Source organism: Gopherus evgoodei, chromosome 2 (genome assembly GCF_007399415.2).
Source record: "Gopherus evgoodei ecotype Sinaloan lineage chromosome 2, rGopEvg1_v1.p, whole genome shotgun sequence".
NCBI classification, from domain to species: Eukaryota; Metazoa; Chordata; order Testudines; family Testudinidae; genus Gopherus; species Gopherus evgoodei.
The window spans coordinates 55,907,553-55,929,008 of NC_044323.1; the positions used below are offsets into that span (position 1 = coordinate 55,907,553).

At 39.6% G+C, this 21,456-nt stretch overlaps 1 protein-coding gene across 3 annotated transcripts in view; it reads right to left on the minus strand.

The window, feature by feature from the left end:
• Positions 1–256: 256 nt before the first annotated feature.
• Positions 257–21,456, minus strand: part of CRPPA (CDP-L-ribitol pyrophosphorylase A) — a 207,274-nt gene continuing 186,074 nt past the window's right edge. For 2 of the 3 annotated variants that reach the window (XM_030550697.1, XM_030550696.1), the window contains exon 10: positions 20,435–20,742. In XM_030550697.1, the coding sequence (XP_030406557.1) occupies positions 20,638–20,742 (105 nt within the window). In that variant the 3' untranslated portion in view covers positions 20,435–20,637. Of the gene's footprint in view, positions 676–3,606; positions 3,709–20,434; positions 20,743–21,456 lie in introns of those variants that run through there. The other variant, XM_030550699.1, reaches the window with a different exon arrangement.

The following is a 21,456-nucleotide window of genomic DNA, read 5'->3' on the forward strand; positions in this document are numbered from 1 at the left end:
ATGAGGATGCTCTGAATTTCATTATTGCGAGCTCTGAGGCTGAGGGGAATTTCACTATTAGCTGAGGAGGTGTCTCACTTTTGCGAGTGCTCTGGGTATTTTATTTTTTTAAATTTCACACAATATTTTTATTCACTACATTTTGAGATATTAAATAATTAGCATTTTCCAGTATAAATACCATAATATTGAAAACATTTCTCCAAAAATATTATACTTATGAAAAGAGGGGATATATTTAGTAAGGAATATCAAATCCATCCATTTACTAAGGATGAAAATTTCAGCTACTGTACACAGTTCTGACTTCCTAGTAATTTCTCTTTCTAATGTACAGTATGCAGCTTGAGCGAAAAAGGAAAGTTCCAATAATTAAACTTGCTCTATTGACCTAACCAAAATTAACTGGTTATGCAACAATGTAGCTGTCCATGTAAAAACAGGAAGTCAGATTTCCCCAAGTAATCCTTATTCACCATGAGAAAAACAGCTGGTGCTCTCCCTTTACATGCAAGCCAGTAGGGCATGGATAAAAGGATGTAAACTTCTGATATCCTCTTTTTTAAATGGGTGGGTTTTTTCCAATGGAAGTTTTCCAGAACTCAGTTCCTGAGAAGTAGGGCCCCAAGACAGTCTGGTCAAAATAGTTGGAGTTATATCATTGTAAGGAGAAGGCTGTGAAAATGAACAAAGAAGCCACATCAGTGTAACACGAATAACACTCCCCCACCTCCAAAAAGAAAAATAATAAAGGAAACATATGCTTTTTTCCCCCTAAGAAGGATTAATAAGAAAAATACTCCCTTAAAAGCAACAATATCCACCATTTTGGAATCAGAGCTTTTGTATCACTATTTTTCAGTAGTTATGCTACATTTCTCCCAGTCCACTGCTGGGATTTTTTATTTTTTATTTTGCTACGCATGCTCGCACATCTGCTCCACATGTGTGATCAGCGACTAGATTTTTTGAGCTGAACGTCCTGTTAAATGGACAGAGTGGGTAGATCAGTCCTTTGAGAGAAGAGAATCTGCCTCTGGTGGATTGCCGCCAAATGCAATGGTGTAATAAAGAAAAGAAATCTGCTTATTCGAATTGCTCTGAAATGAGCTGTGTCTTCTCCTAAAATACCATATGGTTATGATCCCTGGAGGCATAGTCCATAACACCTAGGTCTGGCAGACTATGTTTGATGGCTGTAAATGTCTCTGCAGTCAGACTGTGGGGAATGCAAGATAATTAAAGAGAATGAGAGGTGAAACAATTGCACTCTTCTACCCTTTAACCAAGTGAAATCTCATTGTTACAGAGGAGGTGACTGATCATTTTGTTGTAATCGACAAATACATCTCTGCTATTATTTAAAAAACTGTCTCAGGCGTGAACTACAAAATAATATCTTGGTGCCCAATCCTCAGCGGGTATAAACTGGCCGAGAGCCACTTAACTCAGTGGAGTTAAACTGAGTGCACCAGCTGAGGATCTGTCTCTTTATGTTTTATTTTAAGTAGCAGGAGGAGATGCTTTGTAGTAAGGTGTGTAAAAAAGACCAAATTGTAGTGTGCAGTACATATGCAAGGCAAAATACAGGTTCCTTAATCAAACGTCTGCTAACAGAGGTATAAAGTAACACGCGAAATTAACAGATGCTTCTCAGTTTTGGCCATTATACCAATAAATATCATAATCTCATGTGATCCATCAGCCCTGCTAAAGAGTCTGTGCAGAAGAATAAGGTTATTTTATGGTGTTGCATTAAAAATATAAAATAATATAATGTTTTTGTGAACTGTTCTGCTATTATCCTGTTCTAGGCAGAGAAGGAGAAAAAGGGATAGCTAGTTTTATAAGCAAAAAACACAGCATTGCTATCACCAGTTCAATTCAATTAATCTATCTTATTGTTCATCATAGCTGTAAAGGCTCAAACACCACTAGATAAACACAGTGTTTCATTTTAATTTTCTTTTAAAACTTTCAAATATACCTTGAACTGGGGTCAGTTTGTTTGGACAGGTACAAATCCTACCACTTTCTGAGGCAGGGCTTTGTGGGGGCCCTGCTTTTGGAAAGTGCCTAGCATTTGTGAATGCTACTAAAATAATATTAATAACTGGTGATCATGATAGACATGAACTTCAGTCAGCTTGCATTCTAATATAAATATGGCTTCACTGAGCTTTGAAATTGACCTTGAATTTTGCAAATTCAGAATGGCCATAAAAGATACACTGACTAAAGTTATAATAGAATGATGTACATGTGTACAAAGCATTTTGCAGAGATTATCTGATTGAAACTGATAACAGCTCTATGTGGTAGGTATTTAGGTAAGTAATTATTATAGTTGCCAAGAGGATGACAATTATGTTTCATGGCAACTTTCAAGGTTTTGACATTTGTTTTCATTCATTCAAAAATAAAATCTTTCTAATGTTTTCACAAAATGGTACTGGGTCAAAATGTCCATTTTGGGATCGAAAACCGAAGCTTTTTGACTCTCTCTCACTCACCCTAGACCAAAAAATCATTGCTAATGAACATGCCCAAAGCCAAATTAGAAGTCAATATTAAAGCTGGGATAAGAACTTGGGAACTTGCTGATCCTAGTTCTGTGCTTAGGCCATTTGATCCTGACTCTCTAAAATAATTCCCATTCCTCAGACCTTTTCATAAAGTTTTTAATAACTGGGACTTTTTGATGTACTCTTATCATAATGAATTGATACGGGGCTGGATCCAAAAACCAATGAAGTCAATGGGAGTTTTTCCACTATTTACAGTGGGTTTTAGATCAGGCCCAAGATGAGACTGGATCGAACTGCAGATTCATACGAGTGGAATAATGGTCTCCTGCATTGGTTGAGAATGATGGTTTCTGCCTTGCGAGTCCATTCAGTAGGTAAATTGGGTGTCATAAATAGCTGGCTAATGCGAGGAACAGAGGCTCTCTGAGAAACTCTGGACATAAAGTTTTCAGTCTTGGTCTAAATCAGTGTTTTGTTAATAATAATGTAACTGGGTAATACCCAGAGATGAGCAAAGCAGTTCAGATAAAGAACTGACTCAACTCACATCTTGAACTAAACCCCTTTAGTTGATGGTTTTCATTATTTTCCATTTCTCATGCTTGCATTCCTATCTATGCTCAGCCCTCTCACCTGGGTAGGGTTACACACATTTCTACCACTGCAGGAACATTCTTTCCCTTATACCTGAGCCCCACTGTTAATTGGCACACATTTGGTTCCTGCTGCTATGGAGACGCTGCAGTTCCACACACTCAGCATCCACAATAGAGTCTGTTCCTAACACCCTCCTCCAAGCCCTGTCAGAGTCTAAGTCAGAGGGCAAGGGAGGATTTTAAAAGGAAAGAGAGGGTGTTAGAACATGTTAATTAGGATAGAAATGATCTTATTTGGATTCCCTGATTTAGCAAATCATAGTTGGGACTAGGCATGCTGATGACGTCAGTCCACAAGACCATGATATAACCCTACTTGATACTAATTTTTTCAATGTTGAAAAAACACAAAACAAATGAAAACCAAGTAATCCCTTCTACAGTGTGATTTGGGTCAGTTGCTTAATGCTAAATATTCTCACAGTTAAAAATTAGTTTCCATCTCTTCCATCCATGGACCTGGTGAGTCAATGCCCATTGAAGTCAACAGGTGTCTTTCCATTGAGTTGAATGGAATCTTCATCCTGAAAAAGTTGCATGTATTTGAATTACTTGAATTTTCTTATTGCTTTCAAAATATATTTAATAATAATAATTAAATACTTAGCCCTGGGAGCACTTTTCATCTCTAACCTAACAGCAGCTTAACAAGCTGGTTAATAAAATGTTACCTTCATTTCACAAATGGGAAAATTGATATAGAGAGAGGTTAAGTGGCTGAGCAAGGTAATGGCAGAGCCAGGAACAAAATCCATGTCTCTTGACTCAGTCTGCCCACTGCACGGTGATGTGCTAGTAGAGGCAGGCCTGTGATAGAAAGAGCTTTAGAAAAAGGAGGTGAGGGGGAAGGGGGAAGGAGGAAAGCCTACAATGGTTTCTTAACTGCTCGGCAAATTTAGGTAAAAGATAATAGCTTAACAGACCTGGGGAGTGAAGACTTCTGTTAATCTGCCCACAGAAAATATACAGCAAAGGAACCAATAGAGCAAGATTCTCCATATTGTTTGGGCAGTGTGACTCTGTCTTAACCTCTGCTTTAAGAAAGTTCAGGCTCTGTGATCCTGGCCTCTGCACATTTGTTCTTGTCTCTGTGAATCCACCCTTCCCCTGCTCTTGTGTGCTTCAACATCTGGCTTACTGAGACTTAGGCTATTGTTATTGTTTTGAACAAGTCTGGGGAAGCAGCATCTTTTATTGCTCACCTGAAACCTGGTTTTAACTGTTAACATTTTAAAGAATAAGTTAACAGATTTGTTTTTCAAACTATACACAGAGAGAGAGAGAGAGAGAGAGAGAAGAAACATATAAACACATAAATGTATTTAACACAGATCAGGCGGCAGATTCCAATATTTCTTTGGTTTTATGTACCATCTTTTACTAATTTATCATTACTGTAGGCTGAAAGGCAGACTGTTTCTCAGGGAATGCAGAAGGACTTTTTTGCTCTCTTGGAATTTAGTAGAAAGTTTCAGAACTTTAGCAACAGTTTGCTCTTTCAGTAAGTACAAAAAGGACATGAATGCTGCACTCTTTTACACCAGCTAAATATGGAGAAATTACATGGCCTTCAACAGTCAACTCTAATTATTCTCTGGAGCAGCTGGGATAAAACCTGACCTTAGGTTTTTTAATGCTGCCCATTTCTAGTTAGGAACTAAGACAATGCAGTTATAAAAGTTCAAAACCAGAATGAGATCTTTATACAGTATACATGGAAGATAGGGGCCAACCCATTAAAGAAGCTTCCTGGTGCTCCTTTACCAGGCCTCATTTAGCTGCAGATAAATGGATGTTAAAAAAATGTCATTTTTTTTCCTTTTTCTTTGTCTGTCTGAAAAATGGAGATAACTGTCCTAAGCTACTTCTCAGGGTTGTTGTCACCATTAATGAATTAATGTTTTCATTAATGAACATTTGTAAAGTATCTTGGGATCATCAGATGAAAAATGTCACTTAAGTGCAATTGATAATTAAATCTTTTATTATGTGCTTCTTTGAGACAATACTAATAGTTTACCATGAAAAACTTAAATCTCCATGTCTCAGAAAGGTCAGGATAACTGGAAAGCAGGGAACTATCTGTCTAAAATATGTGAAATCTGAGAAAATTGTCTGAACAGTGTTGGGTTTCTTGAGAAATGGATGGGGAATGGATGTTCATCAACATTTACATTTCTATTTATCTATCATCTGATAGAATAAGAGTATTTTCAGCATACCCACCTAAATGTAGGTAATGTGTATAGACATAGTCATCTAAATTTGGGCAGCAGGACCTGCCTCACAGGGGCTTGTAGTTATCCAAATAAGGGATTTTGATATATGATTCAGGAGATAAACAATTAAGGGAGAGGGGGGAAGGATATCTTAATGGTTTGAGCATTAGCCTCCTAAACCCAGGGTTGTGAGTTCAATCCTTGAGGGGGCCATTTAGGAATTCAGGGATTGGTCTTCCTTTGTAGTAGATGATCTCTTGAGGTCTCTTCCAACCCTAATAATCTAAGGTTAAAGCCCCCCATAGAGATACTTATGAAAATTAGGTTCCCACTAAAGGAGGTACAATCATTACTTACTACATTCTTTTTTATACTGCTAACAGTCCAGTTTAAAACAAAATACTATGAGTGTAATGAACAATAGAGGGCAAGAGCATGAAAGAATAAGGACAACAGTGATAATTTGTTGGTTCAAAGACATTACTTATAAACTATATATATGCATGCGTGCGCGCACACACACACACAAAAGTCAGTATGCTGATTGGAACAGCAGGATGTGGAGGGACCTTCCAGGGCTCTGTTACAGTTCCATAATTCTCTGGCTGGTCCTGGTAGAGTTTGGAAACTGGTAACAGTTACCAAAGAACCAGCTGGAGCTCTGGGGATGGGTGCAAGAGGCATACCCTGGCTCTACATTGCTAGGCACTCTCCTATGCCAGGTGAGTCCGCAGGGGGGAAGATGCAGCATGTTTCTGCTTCTTTTTGTGCAGCTTGAGTGGCAAAAAGGGAAAGGTGAGGACCAGAGAATAAGCCCCAGAAACTGTTAAATAAATATATATCAACAATCCCTGCTGGCCCTCTATCTAGCAGTTAACCTATGATTACACGCCTTGTTTACATAGTATTACCACGAACTACATTTCAAAAAATCCATCTGATTAAAAATTGGCTGAACAGTGAACAGCCTTGTTCCTACAGACTTTGAATTCCATACAGCTACTGTATCAAACCTGGATTCCATTGCCAGCTAAATCCTTTAGTTAAGAATGTTGTTATAACAACATGATAGGTCCAATTTTTACCTACACTGGAGGCCCAAATCCTTCATTTGGATAGGCAATGGCCATGCCTTAATTCTCCTCTCCACACGGTTTTACTATACATAATTTATTCAATATGTTTCTTGCTCTCCAGGTTCCATCTCATTAACTACTTTTATTATATATATGGGACAATTTGATCATGTTGCTAAATGATTCAATAACATTAGAAAATGTATACTAGAGATATAAGTTGTGAATAAAAGGCAGGCACTGTAAAACATCTTCTGGAGTGCAAGGCTTTTTAGCTGACTAGATTCCTGTTTCCAAGCTCCAAGGGTCTGTTCAGAAATCATTTATAATGTTATACTCCCTCTGCTGGACAAATGAGAAACTGAAGTAGACTTGGAAACTGGAAATGCATTTGTTTTAGAGATTCTTCATCCTTAGCCTTTTCTTTTCTTTTAAATGTTTAAACTGAGTGAGGCTGTGCACTAATAATTAAAAAAAAAACCAAGTATCCACTGGAATTTTATATTTATCCTTCAACAAAGAAAAAGACATCATAATCACTCCCTCACTTTCTCTTTCTCGCTCGCCTCCGCTTCACAGTACCAAATGTTCCCTCTTTCCTGGCAGTTTCCTGCTCCAGTGACTCCGCAGCCACTGTTCCTAGAAGCAGAATCCTCCATGTTCTGGGTACCTGTTTTCTGAGATCCCCTTCCCGCCAGCCACCTCATGCTGAGCTCCAGAATCTCCTGACCTATTTCCTCCTCCCTCATTCCACTAAACGCTAAATTCACAAAGGGACTTAGGAGCCTAACTGCCACTTTAGGCACCCAAGTCCAACATTTAGGCAGCCTGGCATTCACAAAAGCTCCCCTGAGCTGCTGCCTATCCCAAAATGTAAGTGCCTAAATTTCCTAGGTACTACATTTCCACCACTAAAGTCCCCTAAGTCCCTAAATTTCTGCCGGTGGGCTTGCACATGGCCGCCCGTACCTTGATACCCTGGAGCAGCTCAATGCCTAGCTCATGCCTAAGCCCTGGCAGGATTTACAGACTGAGCATTTCTCAACCTATCTCACAGGCTGTGTCCAATCTGATAGACCTGCTCTGAGTAGGCCTAATCCCCTCAAGAAACAACAGATGTGACAGTCCTGTTATTGGAATACTCACCCAGTCTGTGGGAGACCCAGGTTCAAATCCCCACCCTGAACTGGAGTAGGGACTTGAATCCAGGTCTCTCATCACCAGGCCATATAGTCACTGTCTCTCTGGTCTAATGATTATATAATGGTTCATACGCAGTGGAACTGTTCCAACAGGAGAGATTGACACAGCCCCACCTCAGAATAACCCTATATCTGACTGGTTAGGGCCCTCTGCTGGGAGGTGGAAGAGGTCAAATCCCTGCTCCAAATCAGGCAAAGGGGGATATGAACTTGGGTCTCCTACATCCTAAGTAAGGGTTCTGATCACTGGGGTATTATGAGTAAGGCAGAGGGGTTTGTTCTCTGGTTTTGTGAAACACTGACTGACCTGGCTTAGATGCCCACATTCCTTTGACGGGCAGGGTTTTGGACACACCCCATTCTTGGCATTTCCAACCGGTTAGATAAGGAGTCTCCTCACTCAGCTTGCTGCCTTCTCTGAAGCCCTAGTTTAGGCACCCAATTCTTCCGATGTACTGCCTGGGGAGCCTGGCTGCCTAACCTGGGGCTGTGGATTTCAGGAGGGGGCAAGGTGCCTAAAAGTTGGATGTTGCAACCTCTAAGTCCCCCTTGTGAATTTAGCCCTCACTTTCTACCTCATCTCCGGGGAAGGACAGAGAATTAGAGAGGAAATCACAGCAAATAAGCCATTCCACTCCCACTCTATGAGAGAACAACAGGTGGGGGGGGGGGGTGGAACACAAATGTAATGTGATGCCCCTGAGTGGATCACTGACAGAGCAGGTGGAAGCTGGCCTCTCTCGTTCTAAAAGCTTGTGCATCTACTGCCTGAGTTAAAACATTCAGCCTAGGCTCTAGCAGGCTCATCAACCTCAGTCGGTAGCCCAGCTGGGAGACAGAACACCACCCTGAGTGGGTGTGGGTTACCCACAAAATGGCAAGGATTGTTCCAGTCCAGAATTGGTGAGGTAGGTGAGCAAAGGTAATGGAGGGCGCAGTTAATCAGCATTTGCTGACTACCCGCGCTAACTATTGGATAAATACTGAAACTTTATCCCTTAAATTATGGCATGTTTTTAATCCGTTGTGTTTTCTCTACTACTAGTTTCTTTTTGGCACATCTTAGAGTGGTAAATTTAACATTCATACAAATTGGTTTGAACAAAATGTTCAGTGCTGTTTTACACACACAATGTGCCAGCTCTTTGCCATTGTCTTCAAGGACCTCCACAATTTAGCTCCTACTTTTCTGCTTTAACCTCTTATGCGTCCCCATATGCTCTGCCCAAGCCATCCAACTGTCATAAATATTTGTACAGCACAAACCAGAAGTCTATTTTCATTGAAGAAAGTTTCCAAGAAAATATACTTGCCAACAGCAATGGAGTTAGTATGAATAATGATTGTGGGCCTGTCCAAGAGTGTTATCCTTTCAGTTCAGTTCATGTTCTTAGTGCAGAACACAACTATGAACATACCACCATTAACCTATTGCATTGCACAGTCATGTAAAAGACACCACTGGATAATTTTATTATGTTGACAAAACAACCAATTTACAAGCACTGCTAATATTTCAGATATATGAGCCATATAATCCACATTCTCTACAGTCACTGAAAAGCAAAATCCATACCAGAAAGGATTCAGCTAGGAATTCAAGGAGTTTCCAATATACACTACTAAATTGTTTTCAGCACCGAGGTATGTTGTAAATAATACTAAAAGTATTGACTGAAGATTGATGTAGTCCCATTTGAAACAGTACTATGTTAACATCCCCGAGGAACCTTTTAGCATGTGGCAGCAGTGTCTACACAGGGCAGTTTGAGCACTTTACAGTTTACATCCCTCTGGTGCACATTATGGCATGGTATAGACAAACCCTACCTTACCTAAGAATCAGAATTGATATTTAGAAGAGCTGGGATGAGAGCCAGGATGCCTGGTTCACAGTCCTGTGTTTTAAATACCAGACCATGCCTCCTCACCTCATCACAGAAAAACTGCACCTTGTTGACCCCTGCAGACAAGCCAAACCAATATTTATACAGAAGGAGACAGTGCAGGCTAGTAGCTATGGTGCTGGACTTGGAGTTGGGAGACCTAGGTTCTGGTCACAGTGCTGTCACTTACTTGCTGTGTGATTCTGGTCATGTCATTGCCTTTCCCTATGCTTCTGTTTCCACCTCCACCCTGTGCCTCTCATGTCTACTTAGACTGTAAGGGCTTTGGGGCAGAGACAAACTCTTACTCTGTTTGAACAGTGCCTGACACAATGGAGCCCTGATCTTCATTAGGTCCTCTAGTGCTACCATCATGCAAAATAATTAATAATGATTCATCAGTTTTTATTTAGCTTAAAATTATTTGTAATAAAGCAGCACCGTGAGTCCCCAACAGAGTTTGCGGCCTCATTGCAATAGGCCAGGGCTTGGCAACCTTCAGCACATGGCCCACCAGGGTAATCTGCTGGTGGGCTACAAGACATTGTGTTTACACTGACCGTAAATAGACACGGCCCCCCGCAGCTCCCAGTGGCTGCAGTTTGCCTTTCTTGGCCAATAGGAGCTGCAGGAAGCAGCGGCCAGCAAGTCCCTGCAACCTGTGCTGCTTCCAACAGCTCCCAGTGGCCGGGAACAGTGAACCGCGGCCACTGGGAGCTGCAGGAGGCTGTGCCTGTGGACAGTCAATGTAAATAAAATATCTCACGGCCCAATGGCGGATTACCCTGATGCGCTGCATGCTGAAGGCTGCTGACCTCTGTAATAGGTGCTGAACACACACAGTAATAAGAAACCATGCCTGCCCCAAAGAGCTTGCCAGACAAAATTGGCAAAGGGCATGAGAAAAAGTTTTATTATTCCCATTTTACAAATGGGAAACTGAGGTACGGACTAAGTATCCTGCCAAGGTAACACAGGAAGTCTGTAACAGAGCCAAGATTTAAATCCTAGTCTCTCAAGTCACAATCCAGTGCCTTACACTTGAGATCCGCTCCTTCTTCTATGTGGTCCCACATGCCTGGAATCCCCTCCCTGGCCTGAGCTGCATGCCTCTACCGTCTCTGGCACTGTACAAACATACTGAAAAATCTGTTTCCAAGATATTACAGCCTGTGGTTTCAATCCAGCAAAGCAAATAAATAGTCAAGAGGGACTTCTCACATGCTTTTTAGTGAGATATACGCTTAAATCTTTGCTGGATCAGGCCCTGAAATCATTTTCATATTCCCATTATTGTCATTTATTATTCCACTTCCAAGGAACCATTCTTATTTTTAAGGAATGATTAAAGAACTTCCTCTTAATTCATACACAAGCAATTTAGTTTATACTAATTTAGATTATTAATTTAATGATACTTTTATTTGTGTGAATGTGAGCAGCAATAATTGAATCTGACACACATTTTTCAAACTAATCATTAAGAAAATGAAATTTATAAGAAAAGCTCTATCCATAGCCCTACTTATTTGAAAGCAGTTTGGACAGTCATTTATATTCAAGATCTGCAATTTTCATTCAGCTTTGAATACTGCATGTATATGTTAACCAGTAGACAGATAATTGCATTTGCAGTGACGTGCAAACTTGTGAAAAGTTAGTCATGACATCAAACAGTACGTGTAATAATGTGCTTGTATTTCAGTACTCTGAACTACTCCTATGAATTAGACTATGTACAGTACAACCTTATTCTACTCTATAGCATTACTTGTCAGTGGCGGATGTGAGTAACAGAAGCCACAACAGCGTTACTCCCCTGATGTACTCGTATTTACCTTAGGCAAATTGCATTAGCAGGAAAAACAACAGATCTTAATTTGACTGCACATACACAAGAAACAGAGTTAACTGCAGAGGGCATGAAAGAGCTGCTGAACGGTTATGCGTCTTACTTATAAAATATTCTTTCAACAGTGGCAGCTTCTACAATAAAGTTTAAATAAGACTGATTTCTTCTATATTGTCTGCCTAACATTCTACATTAGTTGTGAGTGATCCTCCAAGGAACAATATCCAATCTGGTTTTCTGTGTTTTCTGGAATCCCGCTCCCCCACAAGCACACACGATAAATGTGACTCCAAAGATCACAAAGCACCAGATTTATACAATGATAAAGGTCATTTCTTAACGATAATCATGGTAGAAAATTCAAATTTATTTTGTTGCAGGGTTGAGTCTAATAAATACCTTGCTTTGTGGAAAATCTGTCCTGGTGGAGATTTCCACAACTCCCGCCCCTCCATAGACCAAACCTTTTCCCATCAATTAAGTACAATTGTGCTAATTTAATATCAACTTATATTAATAAATTTCTCATGTAATGTCAATTTGAAAATCACCAATTTCTTGTGATAAATAGCATGGAATATCATTTGACTGCATGCAGCCCTCTCCATTGCAAGCTGTGTTTCTAAAGACACTCTGCTGCTCAGAAACCTTTCAGTGAACTCAGGCTCAGTTCAAGAAAGCCCAGGCAGATTTTTGCAAGAAATTACACCTATTTAAGCTGTTGGCTGTAAGCCATGAAGAACTCTATGGTTTCAACCCACATTCAGGCAAAACTTTGGCCAAGTTATTGGGGTTTGTTCAAGCCTGAAAAAAATGAAACTTGCACTGACAGAAGCTGAAAAAAGTCTGAATGAAACCCTGGGAACTGCAGAGAAACTGGCTCAAAGACTATACATGTCAGCCAAGATAATCCATTGTATACTAGCCAACAGATATTGCATTTACATTGCCCACCCACATGGACTGTTTGATTAACATATCTGGCAGCTTGTCACTACCCAATGGGCTAATAATATTACTGAGCATATTTTCCAGCACTCTCTGTAAACTATAGTTTACAGTAATGATTGTACTTTTCCTTTTTACATTTTAGTAACTGTGAATGATGCTGGATTGACAGCTCTGGAGCTGAATGCTTTCTTGTATTTTTTCAGTCTTGCCACATTGTCCAAACAGGTACCCCATTTCTCACCAATGACCACATTCATGGAGTTGTGTTGCTAAGAGAGAGATTGGGAATCAGTGATGTTTGAGATCAAGGTGATGATTTAAAGTCTTTGTGAAAGAGGATTGTCACAGTGAGCAATCACTGCACAGCCAAGCTATTCATCAATAGTACTAGCCTTCTGATCAACTTTAGAAAGGATCTTTTTGCTAGAAATTCATAAGGCACCACCACTAGGTGGGGCTTTGCTGTCACTGTATTTTGTCTTTTTTGGTGTGGGAAGTATACTCCAATATTGTGAAGTTTTGAACAAACCCTGCACTCTCAGTTTCTATTTGGCTGCCTACACAAAGACACACAAGGAAGGCTGGTGTTTTTTGAACAATAAGAAACTGGCTTTTGTGATGTACACTCAAGGCATTTTGAAGCTTTTGTGTAAATACATATCATAACAGAACTTCTTTGATCTGGTTTTAAACAACCACTCCCAAAATGGTTTACAGACATTCTCCTCCCACCCCCGCCATATTAGAACACAGTTCAGTCTCTGAGCATTTTGAGAGAGATTATTTTCATAGAAGACTTGCATTGTACACAGGGCATGGATGATTTCAGTGCCTATGTTTTAAATGTCGCATGTGTAGCCAAGGGCCTTGAGTTCAATAAATGTACATGAATTCACTACTTCTTTACTTACACACAGAAGCCATTCTGAAGGTCTGCATCAAAAACAGTATTATTTATAATCGTACCCCCCAACAAATGGTGAAGTACATGGGTGCTGCATAAACACACACCTCAGAAAGTAGCAGAAGTGAAAACAGCCTAAATTAAGCAGTGTGGTTACGTGTAATGTTGACAGAACGTGGCAGAAGGGAGTAGATGCAATACATACTTAAGGACCCAGGAAGCACTGATTTCAGTGGCTTTTGGATCAGGCCCTAGATGGAGTTTTGCTATGAAAAAAGGACTAACATGGCAGTGATTCCAAATCTGCTGTTTTTATACATAAACATTTTTCCAGTCGCCAGAGCCCTGGAAGCTCTCCCTGAATTCTGAGAGTCAAGCTGGGTTCTTTCTGGCTCATGCAATCTGGCTGCTTATTTGCCTAACTTTATTCACCCAAGTTTGCTTATTTTGGCCTATCTGACCTGGAAGGAGATCAGTTTCCATGTGACAGGGAGCTTGAGGCTTTTCTCAGTTAACTGGTGGGGCTCAGTGTTGCTCTTAGCAGCTATCCATGCAGGAAGTCTGTCCCTTCAGGCAGCTACTGCTTAAATGTGCTCAGCTACCAATGGAGCACAATGGAAGGGGAGGTGGTCTTTGGATGCTAATTCATGTAAAGATTTTACAGTAGCTTAATATGCAAGGGATTACAGGTAGTTACCTGCATCTGGCTCGGTAGAGCCAAAGGCTGCAGCTACGGAAGTGACAGCTGCTCTCAGGCCCAGCTGTGAAGAGCACAGGGGAGCAGAATAATGACTGCCTTAGTTCTTGATCCAGGCAGGCAAGGAAGGCATTTGTGTGCAAGCCCACAGCCTGGCTTTGGGGAGGAGGGAATGGATTGTCTCCTTCAACCATGATTGTCTGGGAAGAAAAGAAGGATATTGACAAATAGGGAGAGACAGAAGAGAGACAAAGAGGAGGAGGAGAAGACAAAAGGAAGGGAGAAGAGGGAAAGAAATGTAACCCACACATCTCCTGGGTGTGGCGTTCTGTCCCCTCTAGTGGCACAAAGACCACTTAGAGATTAATAAGTCTGCTGTACATCCTTAGATAAGTGCCATGTGCCTTTTAGCTCATGCAGTAGAGGCTCATGCATTTAGCTCTAGAGTCCCAGGTTTGATCTCGCCTGCACTGACAGACCCTGGGAGGTGTGTGGGTTACAGAAAGATAAGATTCAAAATGTGACAGAGTTGAGATATGATGATATAAAACAGAAGGAAAGAGGAAGTGCCACGACAGAGGAAGAGATGAAGTGATGTGAAGAAGGAACAAGTAATTAAGAGAAATAAAATTAACTACCACGAAAGGGGGAAACACACCTTCCACAGCTGCAGCCTGTGGCTCTACTGAGCCAGATGCAAGTAACTAACCATAATCCCTCACATATTAAGCTACTGTAAAAATTGTTTTATACTGTAAACACTTGACATGAATTAGCATCCAAAAAGGTTCTGCCATCTGGAGGAGCTTTCCTATATCTCAGTCTTACTGCCTCTCGCTCATAGCGATTGCCCCATCTATGCCTCTTCATTTCTCTCTCCATCTGCTTTTGTCTTTTATTTTATTGCTTTTATTTCTCTCTGTAACAGTGTTATTTAACTCTGCGAAACATTCTGATACTGAGAGTATGTGACAGATGATATAACAGATAAAATTTTGTTATATGGTTTAATTCATGTGGGGGATAAATGCATCAAGGAATGCCATGCCTCAGGCTCCTCAGTCGACTCTGTCATAAACTTATTTGCGAAACATGGACTCTGGAGTCAGTACTGGTACAGAAATTGCATTTTTCAGGCCCCAACTCAATTTACAAAAGCTATCATTATTAATTAACGTTCATATTGTGGGAGTGCCTAGAAGTCAGCAGGGTTGAGGCCCTATTGTGCAAGGCCAAATCTAAACTAAATCACAGTCGCAGCCCCAAAGAGCTTACACTCTAAAGGACAGAACAAGGGGGCTGAGGCGGGGGTTGAGGACATGGGGTAATAAAAATAAAAGACCGTTACTCACCTTTGTAACTGTTGTTCTTTGAGATGTATTGCTCATATCCATTCCAATTAGGTGTGTGCATGCCGCGTGCACGGTTTGAATCTCGGTGACCTGGGCATGAACCCGGCACCGGGGTGGAGGAAAGGGGCTAATCCCCGATTCCCCTTCAACTATATACACTAACTATACATATACAACAACTAACACTAACTGTAAAACTCGAATTATAAACACAATTAACAGGAAAGAACGACGAGTAAGCTAGGGAAGTGGAGATCAGCAAAGCCGCGCTCCACAGTTCCAATGACTGTCATGGGCGGTAAGAAGGAACTGAGGGGCGGTTGGGTCGGCAGGGGTATATATCTGGCACCATAATGGCGCCACTCCAGGGGGCGACCCAGCCAACCCACCGAGTGTTGCTAGGGTAAAAATCTTCCGACAAACGTGCACATGGCATGCGCACACCTAATTGGAATCGATATGAGCAAGCACTCGAAGAAGAATAGTAAGTTACAAGCCTAAAAATGGAGTCACAGCTCCAATATTGTCCACACAGATATCCATGCACAAGAACCGTACTGACCACCTAGAAATCAGGTAGTTACACATCTAACTGGGCAATTGCAAGAGCAAGTTATTTTTTTTAAATAATAGAGCTACAATATGTCATAATTTGGTCTTACCACGAGGTGCAAAAACCTGAGTGATCAAATGAATGGGCTAATAGTCAAGTTTTGTTTTGGGGTTCTCATTCCTGATCTATCTAGTTACTGCACCAAGACTGGTATCTAAACAACAGATTTATAGTGGAGTCTTTTGCATCACAGCAAATATCAACATCTTAGCATTTCATAACTAATTACCCTAAGAGGGGCACTTAAATATTCAATTCTTTTTACAAGTCTCAGCATCTCTCCAAGTTTAAGTGAACAGTCAAAGAGTTAATTGTGGCTTTTGTAAGTGATTCTTGAGACAAACAAGAGGAAATGCCTTTGAATAGCATTCTTTCACCAGCAAGTCATACAGAAAAACTTCCATTTAGTGAACCATGTATTTGAATTCCTGAGTTGGAAAGATCCCAATAACACATTATAAAAAAGTAAGATAGGGATTAGGGGTACTGATTTCCTTGTCAAAAGAAGCATAGAACAGTCAGGTAGGTGTCTTTAAAAGGATGAGTAAACAAAATCCCTCTGAACTGCTACATGAATCTCTGCAACAAATTTTGTTTCACAACTGTTTATCTCCTTCATTGGGCCAAATCCTGGGTCTACTGAATTTAGTGGAAGTTGTATCAATCAATTGAATTCATTTAAATTTACCCATTTAGATGTGTGTTCAATCTATCTAAATCCAGCACTTCCACTTTTAATTCAAACAAAGCATTCTTAATCACAGATAAAATATGATGATGTGAATTATTCAAATCACTTGTTTTAAAAAAATAATTTTCTAAGAGGTGACATACAATAGGAGAGCACAAACTAGCAACGGGGAACCTCAAATGGTTTTTGAAGCTTCTGTTTGGGTAAGCACCAAAAGTCTATTTTCATGTGGATATAATGCTGAATGTGCCCAAAACTTAAAGGTTTTTGGATGCAGAGTTTTGTTGTTCAGTCCATTATAGTGAGAGGGTCAGCCGCAACCTTCATGGGTGAAATCCTGGCCCCCGAGGGCAAAATGGGCGTGTTGCCATTGATTCAATAGGGCTAGAATTCCACCCCTTATCTGGATGTTTCTTTATTATGTTGTCTTCTGTACTTTTTCATTCGTGTAATTTTTTTCAGGGAAGCAACCAAATGTAATTTTCAAGCCAGATGGCCTGGAAATATAATGGAGGTCAGGGTAGAATTTTTTCTACCAAATGACCTAACAGACCTCAAGTTTTTACTTTATTTTCAATTGTGACAACTAGGTTTGTTTCACTGTACAGATATATTAGTATTATTCTGTCAACTTTGCAATCATTATAATAATCACTAGGGTCAGATACTGAAACTCTTATTCACATTAAATAGCATTTTACCCAAGAAATATCATTGGTTATTACTTGAGGGGTAAGGTGAGTAGAAGTGGCTGAATCTGGTTGGTGTATTATCTCTGTCTAGATATTCAAAGCAATATGGGTTGCGACTGATTCACTAGTTAAACTCAAACAGCATGTGTACATATGCCAATTTTTTCATTTGTATAACTATTTGTGAGCTGCTGTGTGTAGATAAACAACAATCAACTAGTTTCTTAATTTCACCATACCTATTTATTCATACTTTAGATATTAACATCCATGAAAAAGGCACCACTTAGATTTTTTGTTTCATTCATTCTTGCAGAGCTTACTATTTTACCGTCTGTCTCAACAGCTTTGCTTTTGTAATTTTTACTTTCTCCATGCTAGTTTACTGGCTGTTTATGGACTGTTTAAAGAGAAACACAGCAATAATATAGTAATAGCTCATCAGGGAAACCTGTTATTTTATCCTGCATTTCAATTTAAATAAACATTAAATCTATACTGAGAACCTGAAATTTAATTTACATTGTTTATTTTCTTTTCAAGCACTGCTCCCAAGTGTATTGCATGAGAAATTTTCAACTGCATCAAACCCTGTTTAAATTAAATAATTAGGTAAAAATTACAACTGAATAAAAGTGAAATTGACATAATTGACAATTTTATAATGTCAGTTTGCTTACTATAGTGCTTGAATTTAAGCACAGTAGGTGTAATTACTGTACATGTAAAACATAAAGGACTTTTTCTTTGCTTGCTTGTTAGTCCTGGGGAAACACATCATATATTTTGTGTTAGAGCCTTTCTACATATTATAGTGAAGAAGCAGCAAAATAAGAAGACACTAGTAATTTAGGTGTTTGCAATCCAACTAATAATTTATATCACGTCTTTTGCAAGCCTGAGAGATGAATTACTGCATCAAACTCAATCTATTAGTGTCAGATAAAAGTGAATCTGAAAAGCTTATTCATTAGTGAATGCTAATAATGTAAGTTCTCGAGTTTCTCATTTGTCTAACTAAACTGCATAAGTATTCTATAGCCATATATGGGGCTAACACAAATGGATTTGTTGTATAGATTTGTACAGATTTGTTGTACAGTATAATGTACAGTATAATGTCAAAGAAGGACAAATGATTCATACGTGATAATTATAGAGAGAGTTTATACTGACTGCATGAGAAGCTTATAGCTCTTTTATACAGGTTTCTGTATTGAAAGAAAATGTCAGCTCTGGATGAAAAACAGGCAGTCATAACTATTTGTTGTACCTTGTAAAGGAGGAAAATTTGGATCAACATCAATTTCTTAGCAGGATTTTAAAGCAGAGACATGTGTAGTTCATCTGGTGTCTCAGAGTACTCATTCGCAGAGCGAACCTACAGTAAATTCAGATTATTATAAGACCTAAGCCTCAGAAGAATGCACTTGGCCCTTCACATTAGGCTAATCTTCTCTTGCACCAGGTTTATTGTAAGGGCAAAATAAACCCACCATGAACCTATGCTCCGTGGCCAGGACTGCACGTATAGCAAGTGAGCAGAAAGAAGTACGCAGATTTTACCTGCTGAGACATGAAGATTGTATTCAACATTCACCTTCGCCATGCAACCTTCTCCCACTCACAGGGGCCATGCAGTCAGCTGAATTTATTACAGCCTTAAGACTGCAGTAAGCTCTTTACCTGGCACTGTGGGACTGCGCAGGGAGAGAGGAGGAAGGGTAATAGGCAGGGATTGTTTTATTTTTTGTAAACATCTGTGTTGGCTCTCTCTCAATGGGCTGTTGCGCTGGGGAAGGGGAAGGGAGACATCTAACAGTCAGTGATGGATGTTTTGAGGGCTCTTTTTTATCAAAATTGGGGGCCCGCTTCTTCACAGGTTGTGAGGTTTGCCTAATACACAAGGGGAGACCACCACTCTTCCCACCAGAATGCCATTGAGACAGGGACATCTTTGATGCAACGGGTCTCCTGTCTCCTTTTTCTGGCTGAGACCGTTGAAAAAAATTCCCCATATGCCTGTAAGTCAAGGAACAGTTTTCCCCCTTGTATGACCTCAGAGGTGCAGTGCAATTCTCCAGCATTATGCCAAGGCCCAATTGCCATGCTGACAGACTTCATCCCTGGGAAGATTGCAGTGACAGGTCAGCAGCAAAATGCATTGCATGGCTGGTTTCAAGGGGAAATTACCCCTTGGAATAGGAGCCATCTCTAAGCTGGAGGTGGTGGGAGGTTCGTGGGAGCACATGTGAGGCAGCCACTTATGTGCTGAATATTTCACAAAGTTCTTGTTCCAATTACAAGGAAGTTAACAAGAGTTCCTAAGAATGTAATCTAATCTATTCACAAATTAGGGAAACACAGTACCAAAAAAACATGAAGACTGCAGCGGGTTATGTATATGCTGCCAGAAGCAGTAGAGAAATGTACATTTTAAGCTAGTGGGACACTTGAAAATATTCAACGCTGATAAGTGAAAACTTATTCTACTCTCCTCCCTAAGCCACCTTCATTTAAATGTCAAAACACCCTCCATGCATTAGCAGTTATAATACTGTTTTCCAGATGATGGTGTAACAAACACATATATCAAACAGAAAATCAGAGTGACACAAAAACTGAAGAGGCAGCTCAATTACCTAAGAAGAGAGTCTTTCTTCTATCTTTTTTCTCCACTACCATCAGAATTGATAACCTTTCAAACTTTAAAAAGAATTAGTTCCCACCATAATGAATTCCTAATTCTGCACTCCCAGGATAGGCTATTACATCTTATACGGTATGTTCAAATGTATTTTTAAAATTTAATCTTCATTCTCTGGGGACTGAGAACCAGATCCTGAAAACACTACTAGGATACTTTCATTAAAGTCAAAGGGACTATGCCTTGTATTAAAATCTAAACCCAATAGTAAATGCAGGATCAGTCCCGCAATCATTTTTATGTAAAGAGCACCATAATATCATATATGTTATCTGGTTGAAAAAAAATTTGTGTTTAGATCAAGTGCTTTGGACATGAACGGACAAAATAGCACCATTCAATTGTAGTTTTTGAAATGATTAGTACCTCACATATAATGCCTCAATATAAACACTTCAAAGTATAATACCTGATGCACCTCACAGCACCTTTTATTTCATTTCCACTTGCATCTCAACACAAGGTCAGACTTACATTTTATGCTGATAAAATATTCTAATAGCAAACGTTGTAAGTCTAGTGATTTTGTCACAGAGTAAAATGTTTCAAGAACACTGGTAAACACATGATGAAAATGAAATACTTCTGATAGCTACAGATGATTTAGTTATTCATGCTACCAACAGCTGGCCAATCAGCTCTGGGTTTCTGTCCTTTATTAATGCAGAGATAATGGCAGCAGCAGAATTTATTGTCTCCTGAAGCTTTGGATCATCCTGAAAAAAAAGGAATGGCCTGTGAGCAATTATGAAAAAAGTTAATCGCACTTAACACGCATTTTAAAATATGCACAATCAGCTTATGACTTCTGACACAAATTCAAAATGTGTTGCATTTACCAGTACAAAAACCTTCCAAAAATGTTGATTGTTTATAAAAGAAAATGTCGTACTAATGTCAGTTCTCCAATCTATACCTTAAAAAAAATCTGTAGACAGAAATAGAATGTAAACAAATGGTAATGCAATGCATCTTAATTGTTTCAGGTTAATGGCATGAGATCGCCTCAATTAAGAGATGATCCAAAATGAAACCTTGTTTCCAGATCCCCTCTTCCCAACTTCTGTTTGAAAACTGAACATAACTACAAATTCCGTACACAGCTTCCCAATAGGCAGAAGCAAAACCCAGAATCCTAATACCCTCACACTTTTGGATCCAAATTTAGGTTTAAATTAAACAACGCATTTAAGCACATACTTAACTTTAAGCATATACTTACATCCAGTCCTATTCAGCAAAGTACTTAAACATGTGACTTCAATGAGATTTAAACATTGGGACCTTAGTGATTTGAGTCTATCTTTGTTCAATCAAAGAAGTTAATCTGTTCTTGGTAGGCAAGTATAAAGGCCAAAAAAAAGTATGGTACAACATAACTGGCACTCTAGTACAATATGAAGTGCCTTAACAGGAGGTGGAGATCAGTT